At 38.0% G+C, this 16,782-nt stretch overlaps 1 protein-coding gene across 2 annotated transcripts in view; it reads right to left on the reverse strand.

Annotated features, from left to right (window-relative positions):
* TUB (TUB bipartite transcription factor) overlaps positions 1-16,782 on the reverse strand; it is a 73,769-nt gene that overhangs the window by 26,439 nt on the left and 30,548 nt on the right. For both annotated transcript variants that reach the window (XM_050897255.1, XM_050897254.1), the window contains exons 2-3: positions 15,370-15,421; positions 13,783-13,945 (exon numbers count right to left, since the gene is read on the reverse strand). In XM_050897255.1, coding sequence (XP_050753212.1) covers positions 13,783-13,945; positions 15,370-15,421 — 215 coding nt within the window. The remainder of the gene's footprint in view (positions 1-13,782; positions 13,946-15,369; positions 15,422-16,782) is intronic.

A 16,782-nucleotide genomic window follows, 5' to 3' on the forward strand; every position in this document is an offset into this window, starting at 1 on the left:
TAGACACCCCATAAAGGCAAAACAGGCATTATATGAGATGAAACAGAGGCTCAAGGTTATGCAGTAACCATGATTTAAGTATTACCCTGCACAATGCTCAGTTACAGCCTAAGACAGGTTTTCTTTTAAACAAGTAAAAGAATTTTTACTCTTCAGCAAGATGTACTTCAAAATAAAATATGGCATCTGTATTACTACGCTGGAGTGGCATTACTTTTTACATTAAACTGAGAAACATTAGCTTTCTGTTCACTTATTTTGCCAACAATTTTTACATTCAGTTAATTTTACCTTTGACTTTCACTTATTTTAAGCCTAGGTATTGACACACACCATCTTTTTTTCAAATATATGAATAAAATCTTTACCTCAGGGCCAGAATCTAAAGCCTGTCTAACCTAGGACTTCCTTTGCAGCCAGAGGGACTACAGACATAGAGACGCTATAGATTCAGATCTCAAGAATTAAGCTGTAATATGTAAAGGATGTATAAAGGATTTTGATAAGGTAGGCTCAAGTCCTGCAAAATCCCTATAGATAAGCCCCAATACTCTGACCTCAATACTTACCTTTATTAGTCATTGCTATCTTTAAATAGACTTGTCAAGGATACACACTATTTTCTTACTTAAGCAATAATGGAGAGACTATTGGACATACACAAGACAGGAACACAGTACAGTCCAGACAGGATAGTGTTACAGTGGCCTTATCCAAGAACTGCAAATTATTGGAAAGCTATTTTTTAATTTCATTAGTCATTCGCCATCAAATAAAAAGAAACTGTATGTGGTACAAAAACCTCTCTCTCTCTCTGTGAGTGTGCATATATATATAAAAATTGAATACCTCTAAAGTAGCTCATGTTACTTCTTCCATCTAGTCTATGTAGCTCAAATAGTAAATCTGATAATGGCAATGTCATTTCTACCTACCCTTTTGTCATTATCAATAGTGTACTTTTTTTGTCTACTTAATCTTACCCGAAGTCATTGCAGAAAATTTTTCATACAAACACCTCCCACATGACCAGGTGGGACAGAGTAACACTGAAGTAACAACTTGAAGAACCCTTTTGAGAACGTAATCTTGGTTTTGTTGAACTGATTTTCAAAATGCCCACTTAACCTCTAATTTGTATAGTTTAAACCTCAGTAAGAGTCTGGACAGAAATGACTGCAATTTAAGGTTGTTTCTCCAAATTACATTACATGCAGATAGTCTAAAAAACCACATTGGTGTAAGATGGTTCTCATTTCTTCAACACTGCAGGAAAACACCAGCATCTTTCCATCAGTACTTTTTTCCTCCTCTGCAATTTGAACAGACACTCTCCTTTGGAAAAGACTCAGATTACAAATTTTAGCCCTTCTTCACTCCCAGGTTGTACATGCTGAGACAAGACCAAGTCACTCACATTTTCCAATCTCATAAAAATTTCAAGAAATTACTTTTAGGCAATTTTCAGAAATTCAAAGAAATTAAAAAAAAAAAAGTATTTTGCAGTCAATTCAACATCTGACATTCAGCCACATGCAGCTAACCTTTGTGTTTCCCTTTTTTCTCCTTTCTGGTGCTGCCAGTCTGACAGCTCGCAGCTGCTGCCTTGGTTTTTTTAGTTGGTTTCGGAGCTTGGGCATCCACTACCACCTTTACATCTTCCTGTTCAGCCTCCTGCACTGCTTGAGAGATCCAGGGTACCCCACCAAAAAGAGAGAGAAGAGAGAAAAAAGAGAGAGAGAGAGAGAGAGAGAGGAGAGGATGAATTGAGAACTCTGTGAAGGTATAAAAGAGTAAGCAGACATAGCAGAGTTTGTTTGGTATTTCAGACAATCCACACAGAGAGGAGAGTCAAATAAACCAGAATTTGCAAAGCTAATAACACTGAAAGTAAAAAAACAAAGTAAAAACCTGAAAGTGTTAGGTTAGCTGGGATGTATTTCCTAACTTCCTTCCTCCTTCCAATAATATATCAGCTCCTAACTTTCAGGCCAAAAGTGACACCAGAATATTAATGTGTTGCTGAGCTATTGTAGGAAGCACTTTTCCTCATAGTAAAGCTCTGCCAGACTGATCATCAACAGTGGCAGCATGAAGGCAGAAAAATTTTCTTTAGACTTTGTAGTGCCTATGCTTAAAGCTACATCCTAGCCCCATAAACAAGGAATCATCAGAAGGTTATTTTCAAAACACATCTTGCACAATTGTATATATCACAGTATGATGAGTAGAACGGCCATGCATTTTACAGTGAAACTATACCCAAGCTGAAATTAAAAACTCCTCTTACTTTGTAACATACACAAATTAATTCCTTAGAAATCTCAACATAATATGCATGGCATAAACTGTGAATGTCAGCATAATTCATGCAATGCTAGTTGTTTTCAAAGTAAAAAGAGGCTTTATCATTTTCTAAAAGCATGACACGCTTTGAGGTCAATATTTGAATCTGTGAAAGTAACACAAACAATAACTCTTTCTTCTGGCCAGTCCAAGCCTCGAAGTGAAATAATATTGAGTTTACAAAGGCATAAAAGCAATTACCTTTGTGAAATACATAAAGGAATCATCAAACTTCACACCCCAAACAAAACAACCTGTAGGTGGGCACTAAGAGATTTTGGTGCCAGCTGTTGATCACTGTTAACTGCTAAGCCCCACTGGCTTCATGTGGTGGCTGTGGTTAATCTCACAGGAATATCACCCTGGCACCTGGGGCTTCCCACCATCCTTTTCTTTTTCCCAAGAACTAAAGTGCTTTCTTTAAAAGGATAAAAAAAGTCCACTGAAGAACCTTACTGGAAAGAACTGGTTGCCCATAACATTACTTTAAAAATATCCTGACAAACTTCATAAACCCCCAAAAGACCAAATGATGCTCAATGACATATGGACTGCCAGTAATCTCTCTTTGAAGGGGGAAAGTCTCCCTAGGCTTCTGGTCTGTGAGGCAACTTTCCTTCATGCACATGAATAGCAATGGAAACACCAAGGAGATTCTCAGACGAGTACGATGAAACGGATTTAGCCATGTCTGTGTAGACTGTAGCTTACAAACCCACAGCTACCCTCCCCAGCACAGCGATCTGTTATGAAAAGCATTACATTCACGACACAATGAGCATCTAAGGCACTCAATAAACACATGCTCCTTTTCTCATTACACAGAGGCAGAGTTCAAGTTTTATAGAGAATATACATTACATTAGTAGAGGAGTGACTAAAAGCCCAAAGAAACGGCTTGTCACTGCCCAACTCCTCATTCCTGTCTTTATCATACACTAATTACAAGATTGCAGTCCCTTTGCTGAGTGTAAAGGAGCACTGGAAATGAGTAAGACATAACCAAAGGAGTGAGTGCACAGGACGCCAGGGAAAATAGCACATAAAAGGCAATACACTGGGTCCTATTTCCACGGCCATGGCAGGCTCGGACTAAGCAGGGAACCAAAGAGTCTCCACTCCACAGTCTTTAAATAGGTGTCATTTGCCAACCCAGCAATCTATGCTGTATTTGTAGCTCAGTCTCTCTTTAAAGACTAGGGTGTGTTCTTTTAATTGTTTTAAAGATGATAATCCACATTATAATTAAATTCAGTACTTTACAAATGACCTACATTAAATGACCAGACAGTTCTCTAAATCATTTTAAATATGGCCATATTCATTCACTCAGATGAAGCATCATTTACTTGGTCCAAAGCAATGATTAATCAGCAAAGGATGAAACATTCTGACATTGTTAATTGAAAAGTTAAAGACTTATCTTCACTATCTTGTCAGCCATCCGTTGATCTAACAAGTAAAAGCCTGAAGCTTTTTGAATTACTTTTGTCTCATAACTTTCAGCAAGAGATATCTAATTATAAGTACAGTGATGGAGCTCCAAAGGACAGAGAAGGAAATATTTCCATTGCTTTACTCTATAAGGCAGAGAACAAGATATCAGTCCAGTAGCCATTTTGAGTATATACCATCACTGCTGTCTATGGTAACAGGACTTTCAGACATAAGTGATGGAGGCTGCAAAATAAGATTTAAAGATAAATGTGCAGATACTGCAGCTGGGTTCATGAAAGGAATTGGCACAGAATTTTCCGTTTCTAAAGGATGCTTTTCTGAGCTTTACCATTACATTTAAAGCACTACCTCTAAAATAAATCCAAATGTAGTCCCAAAATACCATCTCCACCACAAAACCATCTTTTTCTTAGCTATTAACTATTCGGCAAATAACAGACCTCGGCTAAGGCTCATCCACTCACTACTGTTTTCTCTTGTGACTGCAGATATCAAACAAATTATGCAGTTTTGCTACTGACCGTACAAATTCAGTTCAGGACAGCACTGAGTTCCAGGGGACTTGGCTACACACTTGCATTTAAGCACAGGGTAAGCACTGGTCTCCCCTGTGTGTAAGTGCTAACCTCCCCAAATACCTCACGTGTAAGTGCTGCCCACTGCAGTGCAGTAGGAAGTGAAGTTTAGGCAGCACAGCAGTTCCTGTCAACAGGGCCAGTCAATACTTTGATCCTTGCAGAGGAGTGGGTGACGGGCTATCTTCTGAAGCCTGCCGACCTAGAGAGAGAGGTTTGTGGACCTACCTTGCTCTGTGGGTCCAACAGATTTAGATGTGGAGCAACGTAAAAAATTCTGTTTTCTGTTTCCAGTGCTTTCTCCTGCCCTGGAGAGTTGTAAGAATGACCATTTCTAATACCCTCCGTAATGACTCTGCAGCTGATCATTAGCATGTGGAGCTTTGAACTTATCGAACCAGCACTCCTTCTAGTCTGTCTTTGTGGAGATGAAGCAATTCGTAGAAGCAATGTTTATCCCCAACCATGTTGTCAGGGGATCAAACGTCTTCCCCTCTGGCCTCTACTACATCTTTGGATCACTAAGTAACAGTCTGACAAGAATTTCCCTTCTCAGCAGAATGGGAACCTTGAGGCAAACTCTAACCTGCATTCTCCACAAGCTCTAGATAGCCCCATAAAACAATCTACAGTTCCCCGCAAGAACGCCTGAATAAGGAAAATGAGATAAACTGGCCTCCCTAGATAATATTCACCGATATGACAATATGATTATGTCCTTAGTTGGATGTTAAAAAGTTAAAAACAATGATAGGCAGTACCACAGGATAAATAAATTAAGAACCTTAAATGCAGCTATACAGGGATGGAGTTTCAAAGACTGTCACTCAAAAATGCATTAATTTCAGCACAAAAAGAAATTTAGGCAAGTTTAAAAATCCCTATTGATAGTTATCTTAAACAATAGGAGACTACATTTGAAAATCTAGCCCGATACTCCCCAAGCCCCACCTCAAATTATTAAAATCTTCACTTAAAAAAAAAAACAACCCACAGGTTTTCCTTTTCTATTAGAATTATTTGTTTGTACTAGAATTTGCATTTAGACAAGACAAAAATGGAGGAGCATGTGTTGTGGTGGGACAGAATTCCAAACAGCAAATAACGCTGGATCCTCAGATCTCGTGTTTCATTCTCATTTGGACTCATAAATTGTAAGAAATAGTTTTGAGATAAATGGCAAACTTTCAAATAAAACAATGACATGATTTTAATTTTAGTGTTATTCATCCATGTTCATTAAATCAAGTACTGACTACTAACCTCAATACAGTATTAGAAAAAAATAGTTTTGGGGAGACAGAAAAGAGCACAGATTGGGATATTAATTCAGGATCTGAGCTGAAAAGAAAAGAGGAACAACCACAACCTGAGTGTAGAAGGGCTTGCATCAAAGCAGAGAAGGGCAGTGTCCTGGCTTTGCCTTGCATCACCAATGGCCTAACTGCTAAAAGTGGGAAAAAGAAGCCTCTCCCACAAACCAGTTCTGTGTTGGACAACACTGCATGTTACAGGGATAAAGCTACAATGCACAATCAAACAAAAGGATGCAATTTGTAAGTAAGTGAATAATCTGTGATGCAGATAACAGAGAATTGAAAAAAAATATTGAAAGATAGTTATCCACACAAATTTATATGAGTGAATGAAAATGAAAAGCATGTTTTTCCATCTGGCCTTCACGATGAGAAGTTCACACAGGAAATCAGTTTCAAAGTAGCATGCAATGAAAATGCAGATTTTTTTTTTTCCATTTGCATGACCATTATTCTTGATATGAGTGTTTGCACACTCTTATGATCTTAGAGGAAGAAACAAACAAACAAACAAAATCTATGAATCATAACTTACCAATCTCTATCACATAAAAATGCCATGTGCTAAAAAAAAAGTGGTTTTGATCAGTATGCAAAGAACAAAGTGAGTGAAAAATCACAAAAAGAAAAAAAGAATTAAATGAATACATTAAAAATTTGTGCCGTCTGTCTGGAAAACACCTTAAGTAGAAAGAGGCTGAACCAGATGATGAGGTACGTGAGGCAAATCATTGGCTCAACTGTATAAGGCAAATATTCATTCTGTTTACCAACATCCTCGCAACAGTAAAAGTGAAATCCAGGATGAGTACCATGCAAAGAAAGATAAACTACAGCTCAGTCAGGATGTACCTTAACAAATCAATGCAAATTGGTTGTCCTTTTCTTACTGTTGCCTGAGATGCTCTTGCGTTTCACTGTAAGAATGGCTTGCTATTTTACTTTGTGAAGTTCTAGCCTTAGTGAATCTTGCTCCTTATTTGGGCTGTCATTCATTATTACTTTATTTAATCAGCTTAGATTCTGAACTGGTCTAGCATTTCTACAATCATCTAAAAGACACTGGATTCTATCAGAAATATTCTGAAGATGGGCAAACCCACTATATTTTACAATGCAATGAAATATTTTTATTAATTTTATATAGACAATAAAAATAGTTAAATACAAGGGCCTGAATTAGGGCAAGGAGTCTGGTATGTTAGTTACTATTTAATCACAGGCAAAGATTTGATTTCTGCTTCAAAATGCTTATAATCAAAGGCATTACCCCTGCAGCTAGTAACTTACAGTCAAATTCCAGATTCCCAAAAATTTATATTGCCCATAAATTCCCTATGGCTCCTTGCAGTTTATGTATCTAACACTGATGTGTTGACCAGGCTGATTTTACACAGGTGAAAATACTCGTACGTGAAACTGAATGTGAACGGGCTGAAAAAAAGGAACAAGTGTACATGAGAACCTGGTGCTGCTTAAGGACATTATCAAAAGCTCATTGTTATAAGGCGATTTCCTCAGAAAGAACAAAGGAAGGAATTAAACAAAAGATTCTTCTTAACCCCTACATATCTGCTATCTGACCCTGGGGAGGGGGAAAGAAAAGGGAGCATGTGAAATGGAGAGTTAATAGCAATGAATTAGACTCTTTGGGAAAGCAGACAACTAATAAGGAAAGCTAAAATTATCCATGAAAAACCTATGCCAGGAAGATTAAGAACAGTAAGAAATTACATAATTATTTTGTGTATTGGGGCCCCGAGGGCACAAGTAGGCTTTAATTGCCCCGACGAGCCTCCCTGGGGGCTTCCATCCACACCCTGCCCACGAGCCATGGGCTCTACTTCAGCTCAGCCCAGGGCTATGCTGTAGGTGTGCGGCTTCCCAGCTGTGTCTCCTGGGAGGACCCTGGTGCTATGCTGTAGGTAGCTCATCTGCTTGATGGACCCCTCATATGTACGCTGGAGCCTTGTCTCCTGGCCCTGTCTCCCTTCTGCCCTGACTGGCACCCTGGAGGGCCCTGGCCCTGGCCCTGGTTCATCCCTTGTCGTGTCTGGGACTGCTGAGAATCCTGTTAGCGGCGGCCAGCTCTGCCCGCCGTGTTCGAAGCCTGTGGGATGGTGCTCCGTCTGCGAGGGCATTGCCCGTGCTGGGGTCACCCTCACCTCCTGGCCCCCGCTGCTCCCAGACACTGAGAGTGTCAAGGACAGAAAATAACGGCTAGTTGTGAAGTAGTAACTGAAAGTAAATATACTTTAAGTGGAACTTTAAAGCAAAGAGAAGGGAGTTTTTCGAGCAATTTTGAGCAATTGCCTCTCAACTTCTCAAATCTTTCAGTACCAAGAACCACAAAAAGACCTCTAAACCACTTGCTACCCGCTGCTCTCTGATGGTTGCTGCTGGGTTAGTTTGTTTATTTTGGAAATGTACTAGCGCAGTAAGGACTGCTGATAAATCAAAAAGATGCTTTAAAGGATGAAGGTGAAGAGACTGCAGCTGAAAGGGAGATTTCAGAATATATGCTTATTGGAAGTTAAGTATTTTGCCCACATGATACCTGGAGTGCTGCTTGATCTCTCAGTATTAATAGTCTTGCACACAGAACTTTCCTTGCTATCTTCAAAAAATAAACTAATAACTTCTCATTTCAAGGTCAGTGGAAAACAGGGATGGCGAGATACTGTTTTGATGAACACGCAAATATGTTTTTTTAAATGAATGGTTAACTGATGTCATCTTATAAAGCTGACAGCTTGATACGCATCAGAAAATTCTCTCTCATCATTCATGGTAAAGGAGCAGAATGACACATCAAATTTAACAATCCAGAGCTATGACTTGTCATCAGAAGTCTGTTCAACACACCACACAACCACTACATCTAGACATGCTGCCAAATGTCAAAGAAGGAAAGTAAGAAAGTAATTTTGCCTTTTTACACATGGTTAATCTAAATGTCTAAATTGGAAGTTGCCATGAAAATTACTCTGAGAGTATCTAATTGAAAACATTTTTAATTTCAAGTCTTTTTAAAAACAAAAAAAAGCCACAGCTGCAACAAAGTATGGTAATATTAATGAAAGCATTTCTGGCACTCATTCAAATCTCTGCCTTCCTCAGTGCTGTGAAAAGAAAAATAGCTCCCCAATGGAAATTTAGCATTTTCACAGAAGTAAAATTACTCTTCTCTGTAAAAATGGGCTTTCATCATTTGCATCAAATGTAATTAAATAATGTAATTAAATTGTTGCAGTAACTAGTGTATCTCTGCATGCTACTTGGCTCCAGGAATGCTCAGTATGTATTTGCAATCCAGACTGAAAAGAACTGTACTCATAGCAGAATTTTGCAATGTCATATCAGGCTAAAATGTTTGTTCAGGTTTTCAACAAACTTCACAAAATCAGTGGTGTAGAGATGCATGAAAACAGATGAGCAGATGTGACTGTGAGGCATTACAGAATGGCAAGTAAAATTTAATAAAAACTTTAATAAAAACTTTAAACAACAGGTAGCAATATGTCCTTATGAAGGACACTGAATCGAAAATAAACAACACAAGAAAGAGAAGAAACAGCAATTTGTAAGTGATCTCTCCTACACAGAGGGATTAAATTTATTCCAGTGAATAAATGACTTTGTTGTCTTTTATATACAATGCAAACTTAATTGCAATACAAAATGTTGTTATTGATTCTTATTTCGCTATTTACAATGATGAAATAGTGATGAAGTATTTGGTACTGAAAGAGAGAGAGGCATTATTTGTAATAGTAACAACTGGAGCCAAACATCATGGAAGTTAATGGAAAGACACCTATTGCTTGAAATGGCAGGCAGATAATTTAGGGTCTAACCTACAAGTGTGGTCCCAAAACTATATTAATACCTTCATTTCAGTGGGAAAAAAGGAAAAAAAAAACCACAAAAACCAAACACTGCATTCATCATTTTACATTAACACTTTCTGTTACCTCCATATACTCAGCTTTGTCCTGGACTTATCTAGAAATGCTGCCATGAAACTATTTCTCCTACTAGTGTGCCTATGTTCCTAGATGCAGAGATTATAAAACAAGAGGTTCTGTTCCCATGAAATATATCTCTATAATCCTTTCCAAGTAACAAAAGCAATTTCCTGCACGCTTGGTCCTACCTCATCTACAGATGCTGCTACAGGCAAGCACTGCGTTACCACTGGCTAATACCCCAGCTCAAACTACCCACTCAGGGACCGGAGTGCCAAGGATTCATTTTATCTCGAGTTGGCCTGTTCAACTTAATTCATGTCAGTTCCTGCAGATAACTCAAATACTTTTGTTGTTATTAGTTAATTAGGCACTATGCCAACAACCAAAACGTTTTAAAAAGATATACTACATGCAAGCCACCTACAAGCTACAGGATCTGAAAACTCTTACCTGTGGGTGAAATATGGGCAGGAACTGAGAAGAAATGATCTGTCTGGAGACTTGTGCATGGTGAATTCTGCAGAGCCGCTTCCTCAGTGGAAGGGCACCCACCTCCTTAAAAGTCTCACGGCACCCAGAGGAATTGCTAGTAACACTTGGCAGGGAACAGAGCTACCATTTCATCCTATCAATGTGGCAGCTTGCTGCTTTGAAGGTATCTAAGAAAAAATTACGGTGATCCTGGCAATACTCCTCCTTACTCTGTGGAGACACGCTTTCAGCAAAGCCATTTTGTTATTTATGAAACTAACAAAAAAGAAACTCAAAAGAGCCCTGTACCTGCTCAGTTTCATACTGAATTAAACTGGTCCCAGCATCTTCAATCTTGAGCAACACAAGCGTAGGAAAGCTACATCTGTATTATCCCCTTTGTGAGCTGCCCCAGCTGAGCTCAGTCACAGCCCTTAATTAACATCCCTCCATCCTATTGCATCTTAGGTACATTTGCACTTCCCTTTGGCTCCAAGCTAGATGAAGCAAAATACATGTGCAGCCAGAGGACTGGCGGCAATCACCCTGCAACTCCCTGCAGAGCTTCAAAAGCAGCCAAGGGCTCCTTTATATGGAAAAACTTATGACCAGCTTAACTAGCGAAATATGCTGTTCCACTATATCTGCCTACAAACAGCTCACCAGGCCGATGTTCTATTCCAGAACAAAAGTGACTGACTTTTTACTCCACACTCTGATAATTATTATGGAATGAAATGAGTTTTTATTCCAGAGTAGAGTTGCCCATCAGGGAACCATTGCAGCACAGATAACTGCATCAGAATAAGCTATGGCAGTGTATGAAAGAAAATTTCCCAGCACAGAAAGCCTAACATCTCAGAATTGCTGAGATGTTATCACTGACCTACTTTGCTCGAAGTACCATAGAGATATCTCCACACAGGCATCCAATTATTTGTTGAAATCAACAAGTACTTTTGTGCTACACAGAATTAGTACAGGCTAAAAAAAGAGAGTAGAGGAGGATGATAGGTGGAAAGAAGTGTTCTTTTTGTAGCATTTGCAGTACAGGAATTGATTTCACAAACATGCTCATCCAAGCAATGTAGTTCATTCAGTAGACCGTCAACTCCCATCAAAGAGTCATTCTTACATTAAAATCAGCATGCCCATAACAGAAACAAATGAACGGAAAAGAGCAGAATAGTTCTTTAGAAACAGCCCAGCTGTCTCATGCATCCGACACTCCCACATACAAATGTTTTCATTGAAGGGGGAAAAAGTGCCAACCCTGAAGCTGAATACCATAGTTAAAATGGCCATCAAAACCTAACTACGTACCATGCAAACAGTGTACCCTAAGACACTAAGCACATTCCCAGAGAAGACCACACCAAAAAAGGACACTTCTGGAGTTCATACAATATTTTCAAAAGCAACATTCCTAACAAAGGATTTTACAAGGCAATAAAACACTTTACTAGGTAATTAAATTCTCCTAAGTTGGCTTTTGCTGACTGTACAGTTTATTACAAGGACAGCTGTCCCTGGGGATTAACAAACTCCGCGTTGAATATGAGAAACATTACTATATTTTTTTGCTTCTCTGAAACCTTGTGAAATATTGAAAGGGTTTGAGAGACAAATTTAGAACAAACTGATTTAAGGAGAATAAATTAGTAAGTATTCCAGTAAATGGTGTGGTATAATATTACAGGAAGGGTCACTTTTACCTTAAGAGCACAGTTAATCTCACTTAAGTCAGAAAGTCCACTCTGGTGCAAACTGTTGCAAAATTTAGCTTAGTTAGTGCAGATATGAAATTTGCTACCGTTCATGGGACGATACGTCTGTTTCTCTGATCTGTGAAAATTAAAACCTTGTTCAACTGACAATACAGAACATTTAGTATATGATGGCACCTCTGTACCATAAGATATTATTTCTTAGAACAGTTCTGTACCTTTGATAAGCTATTGAGTAAAAGAGGAAAGAGAGAAAATTTCTGTTTTCTCCAATTAAAAAATAAAGAAAAAAAACTAAAATTCTGTGCTAAATCAAATTCTTAGGTCAGACTGGAAAGAAATTTAGTTTAGTCTTAAAAATTTTCCTCCCAGACCCTGAGAAAAAGACAGTAAAGAAAGAGAAATATTACTAATGCTTTTAATATTTATTAGAAAAACATAATTAAAATAATACTAAAAGAAAAAATAATTCTCCATCTGAAATCACTTATGGTAGCCTATCTGCTTGCAGAAGCAAGATAAAAAAGGCCCATTATTAATGAAACCTTAACGTTTAATCAACGCAATTTCCAGTTTCTAACAATAAATTCTGTAGCTGTAACCACACCAAAAAATTCCACCAATTGCAAACCAGGGGTAGAGACTCTGAAACCTGCACTTCTCACAGCACGATTAGTTAGTCCAGTAAATACCTGCCATCTCCTTGTTGAAAGATGTGACCACCAACTGAAAACGAAATGACAGGGCAGATGAAAAGTACAGCACGTGCAGTATACTTGATAGAGATCTGAATTGAATGATAGATTAAGTTTTTGTTTGTTTGTTTAAGAGTAGGATATTGGTTGGTTTGGGGTTTTTTCCAGAGGTAGATTCACAAAGGCATCTTAGGTTTTGGGTTTCAGACATTAAAACTTAAGTAGTCTGCCACCTAGTAGCATTCCCAACCTGAAAACAGCCAACTGCATTCCCAGTACCAGTAGATTTCAGCTCCTGTCCCACACACCTGTCAATACTCAGGGAAGGAAGCCTTTTGCTATTGAGGCTTATGAATCCCTTATGAATCAAATTCAACTTAACGATCTGCAAAACAAGAAAATTTGAAAATTACTGTCCTCTATAACTCTTGGAGGTGTTCGCAACCTGGAATGAGATCTACAAGAGACACAATACTGAACAAGGGTTACCCAAGCTTCTGTCTAGGAAATCCTGAGGAAAAGTATGCACCTACTCTCATTAGGGGGCCAACAAGCATGGGCCATATGAGCACAGAACTAAATAATGACTGGTTTCCTTCAAAGAATTTAATCATCAGAAATAAATCTGAAGTCTAACAATACAGAAATGGCATTATAATTTTTTCCCTATGGCTGTGATACCTGAAGTGCCTCTGTCCCTTCTGGATTCTGTAATCTTTAATAAGAAAGTGTAGACCACATTGTAGAGGCTTGAAATGTTCTTGTCTACCTACTCACCTATTTTAATGAACCTGGCAGAAACACAGTATCTTTGAAATTATTATATTCAAGCTTAGCTAAAATTAGCTAACAGGTTTCAAATTTATCATTAACACTGTCAGGCTTAAGCAAAATTATGTACAGAGGGATACATAGAGTGGAACAGTATAAGCTTTACGTCAGTAGGAACCAAGGCTGAAGACACTTAAATATTCATGGCAGAAGGGACAAGCCACTCTCTCTTCCCCACAGCACTGAAATGGCAGCTAGTTACCTTGCTCCCTCCCGTTAGGCTAGCATTGCAAGTTCTGAAGTTTTTATGCCCCAACACAAGTGAAGGATATCAATTATTTACTAAAAAATCCAAAACAACCACCTTTGTTCTCATTAGCATAAATTTAACATGGAGAGCATCATACTATGATTTGCAGTAAATATACATGCAATAGATCATATTTGTATACCATGATATATGGTGCTGCTGTTGCTGTTAAGATACGATTCAACCAATGGTGCTTGTTCTTCCGAATGTTTCATTCTGCGTGTTCTTGTGCGACTGTCCACATTGGACTGAACCATTAATGGCTCCTGGCGCTTTTTTTTCTGCTTCTGTTCTAGCAGTGCTCGCTGAGGAAAACACACAGAAAAGCATCTGTTACTGGACTCCAAACAGTAGCAACCTATGATGAAAAACAATGGATATCTTTACACCTTCTCCAGTTTTCCAGTGGCAGCAGTTGACAAGTGGGATATTGGGATATCGGATTATAGGAAATCTTTCCAAAAAACCACAACAAACCCACTGCTAAAACACCTTCTGCTGAAAACAGCAAATAATTAAAATAGATCTTTCTGAGCAGTCTACCAGCTGTCAGAGCTTGCTTGGAAATAACCCTTGGGAAAACAACAGTGTGAGAGTACTGGCTGTGAAGCAATGGGAGGGTAAGCAAGGGCATGAGGCAGAGATGCCAATTTAAGTTTCTGTAAATTAAAAGCAGGTAATCTGCAAACTAGAATCAAGTGAAAATGCTGGACATGAGCCTAATTTAACAACTATACAAGATGAATGTTAATTAAACACTTTAATTTCTCAGCTAGACCTGCTGAAAACCAAAACCTTCAGCATCCAATGGCACCATAGGCACCTCTTTCTTTGAGCCCTCTTCCACAACATCAGAGAACTGAACTGTTAATTTTACTTATCCATTACCTTACCATTTTCCTGCTCCTATACAGTGATTTTTTGCTTCTAGAAAGGAGATGCACTAAAACTGAAGAATAAGAATGGAGAGTGGACTCTTTCAGCTCCATAAGTTGTGCGGAACATCTCAACATGACTTCAAAACAATCAGAATCTAGTACAGGATTATGGCATAAATAGAAAGTATTTGAATTTGAAAATGAGATGCTGGTAGACATGCAAGCTGATAAAACAATGGGAAAGAAATGTATAGAAACACATAAAATTAAACTCACAAGGTTTAACTATAAACATGACAAAGTTTTGTGAAAAGGGGACCACAGAAAAATCAAAGGAAAAGTGGAAACCTCAAACCCCATTAAAACTTGATTGCAAAATTCCCTGAGATTTCATGGGAGAGATTCTGAATCACTTGTACAAGTCATGTATGAATACAGTAGCAAAATAGGCAACATAGCACATAGTGCCACTAGTTTACAGCCACAAGGGCTAAATCCATGGAATGAAAAGAAAAAGTTGTAAAAACTTCGTGGTAAACCTCTGTTGGCTGGCATGTCTGCCAGAACCTCGCGTCCTTTCTGGTCCATCAAAGGGGTAACAAATACTTTGTAAGTCAGCTTAAAACAAGTCCAAGGCAGTGGAAATGAGAATCACTGAAACCACAGTCACAAGAAAAATTTTAATGGAAGTTAGACTTCTAAGTAAGCTATAACCTCCACAAACCTCTCTTTTGCATTCCCTAATCAGAGGATGCAATTTTCTATCAATTACCAGATACACGTGTCAGTGATTTTGTTACTCCAAGATCTAGACTTCAGAGAGCAAGAAGGTCCCCCTCCAAAAATCTTACCTGCCTGTCAAGCTTCTGCTGACGCAGGCTGCTCCCCTCATCATCCAGAACACTGCAAAGACAAAGAGTACGTAATTGGAAAAAATTTATCACCTAAAACAACACCTAACAGCAATCACTGGAGCAAACTCTTGCAGGAGTTATCCATATAAAACTCCCACGATGTTCCATGGAAGTTGGCCTGCCCTAAACTGCAAAAGTTGGCTCAAGAGAATTTAAATGCAGTCCATGAAAACCTGAAAAACTCTGGCTCACATAAACTTCAACAAAAATATATATTCAGCCAGTTCACAAAGAAATGCAAAATCCACAGTCTACAGCTTGTTTTCTTCTCCACTGTCTTCTAATGCAAAATGTCAATGTATACAGCAACGGGGTTTGATGGAAAATTTGCATATAAAGCATATAAAAAGTGAGGAGTGTAAGCGAGCTGCTTAGCAACTCAGCAGTTTTTAAAATTATGTTAGGAAAATTAACTGTCTAATCTTTCGCACACTGAAAGCCAGAATTTATTCCTGAATATCTGAAAAGTCACACTTATTGCCATGCACTTCAACTTTTAGAGACTGGCAAGACAAACAGTATTGCACATTGCCATATTTTTTTCTGCTAATTGTTGCTAGTTGGGAGATTAGCTCCTGCACATTCAATCATTTTCATTAATTAGATGTTCTAATGGCATTGAAATCAGAAAATTATTTTTGTGAAGTATTTTATCGAACTACTGACTACACTTTATTTTTCTGGAGAATAAAAGTCTCTATTGTAAGAACATTATGGTTAAACATTGAATATAGATAATTAAATCTTTTAAACTGTAATATATAATCTACAAGGAAAACAGTGCTATAGAACCAAAAAAACAGCCTCTTACAAGTAGCATTCATTTTTATTATAGATTAGCCCCTTTTTTAATAATCACTCTTAACAATCAAAAAGAAAAAAAGAAAAAATCCAGGACAAACAAACCTGGATTCTGACCTACATACAACCAAATTCTATTGCAATGGAAATTTCATAAAAAATGTGACTTCCCATGTATTAATATATACTCTTTAGGAGACAGTAACATTATAGTAGAGTTAGATAGGACAGCTAATAAAGGCATGCAGAATGCCACCTTTCCAATGCCAGCATTATCAAAGACCTATAATTAAGCATTACTGGTAGCATCAGCCTTTTACAATTTATACTCAGTTTATATGTTACAAAAGGCTGATGTTCCACAGAATGAAACTATGCTGTACAAGTACCTCCAGTATGAAATTACAGAGTGTCTTGTAGAGGTAATGCATTACTCATAGTCCAGAAAAAAATTAAAGAAGAAACCCCTCACACTCACAAAAATGTTCTGCTTTACACCAAGCATTCTTCATTTGATAAATTACCAAAACAAGCTATAAAAAGAAGACA

This window comes from Gymnogyps californianus, chromosome 5 (genome assembly GCF_018139145.2).
Source record: "Gymnogyps californianus isolate 813 chromosome 5, ASM1813914v2, whole genome shotgun sequence".
Taxonomy (NCBI): Eukaryota; Metazoa; Chordata; class Aves; order Accipitriformes; family Cathartidae; genus Gymnogyps; species Gymnogyps californianus.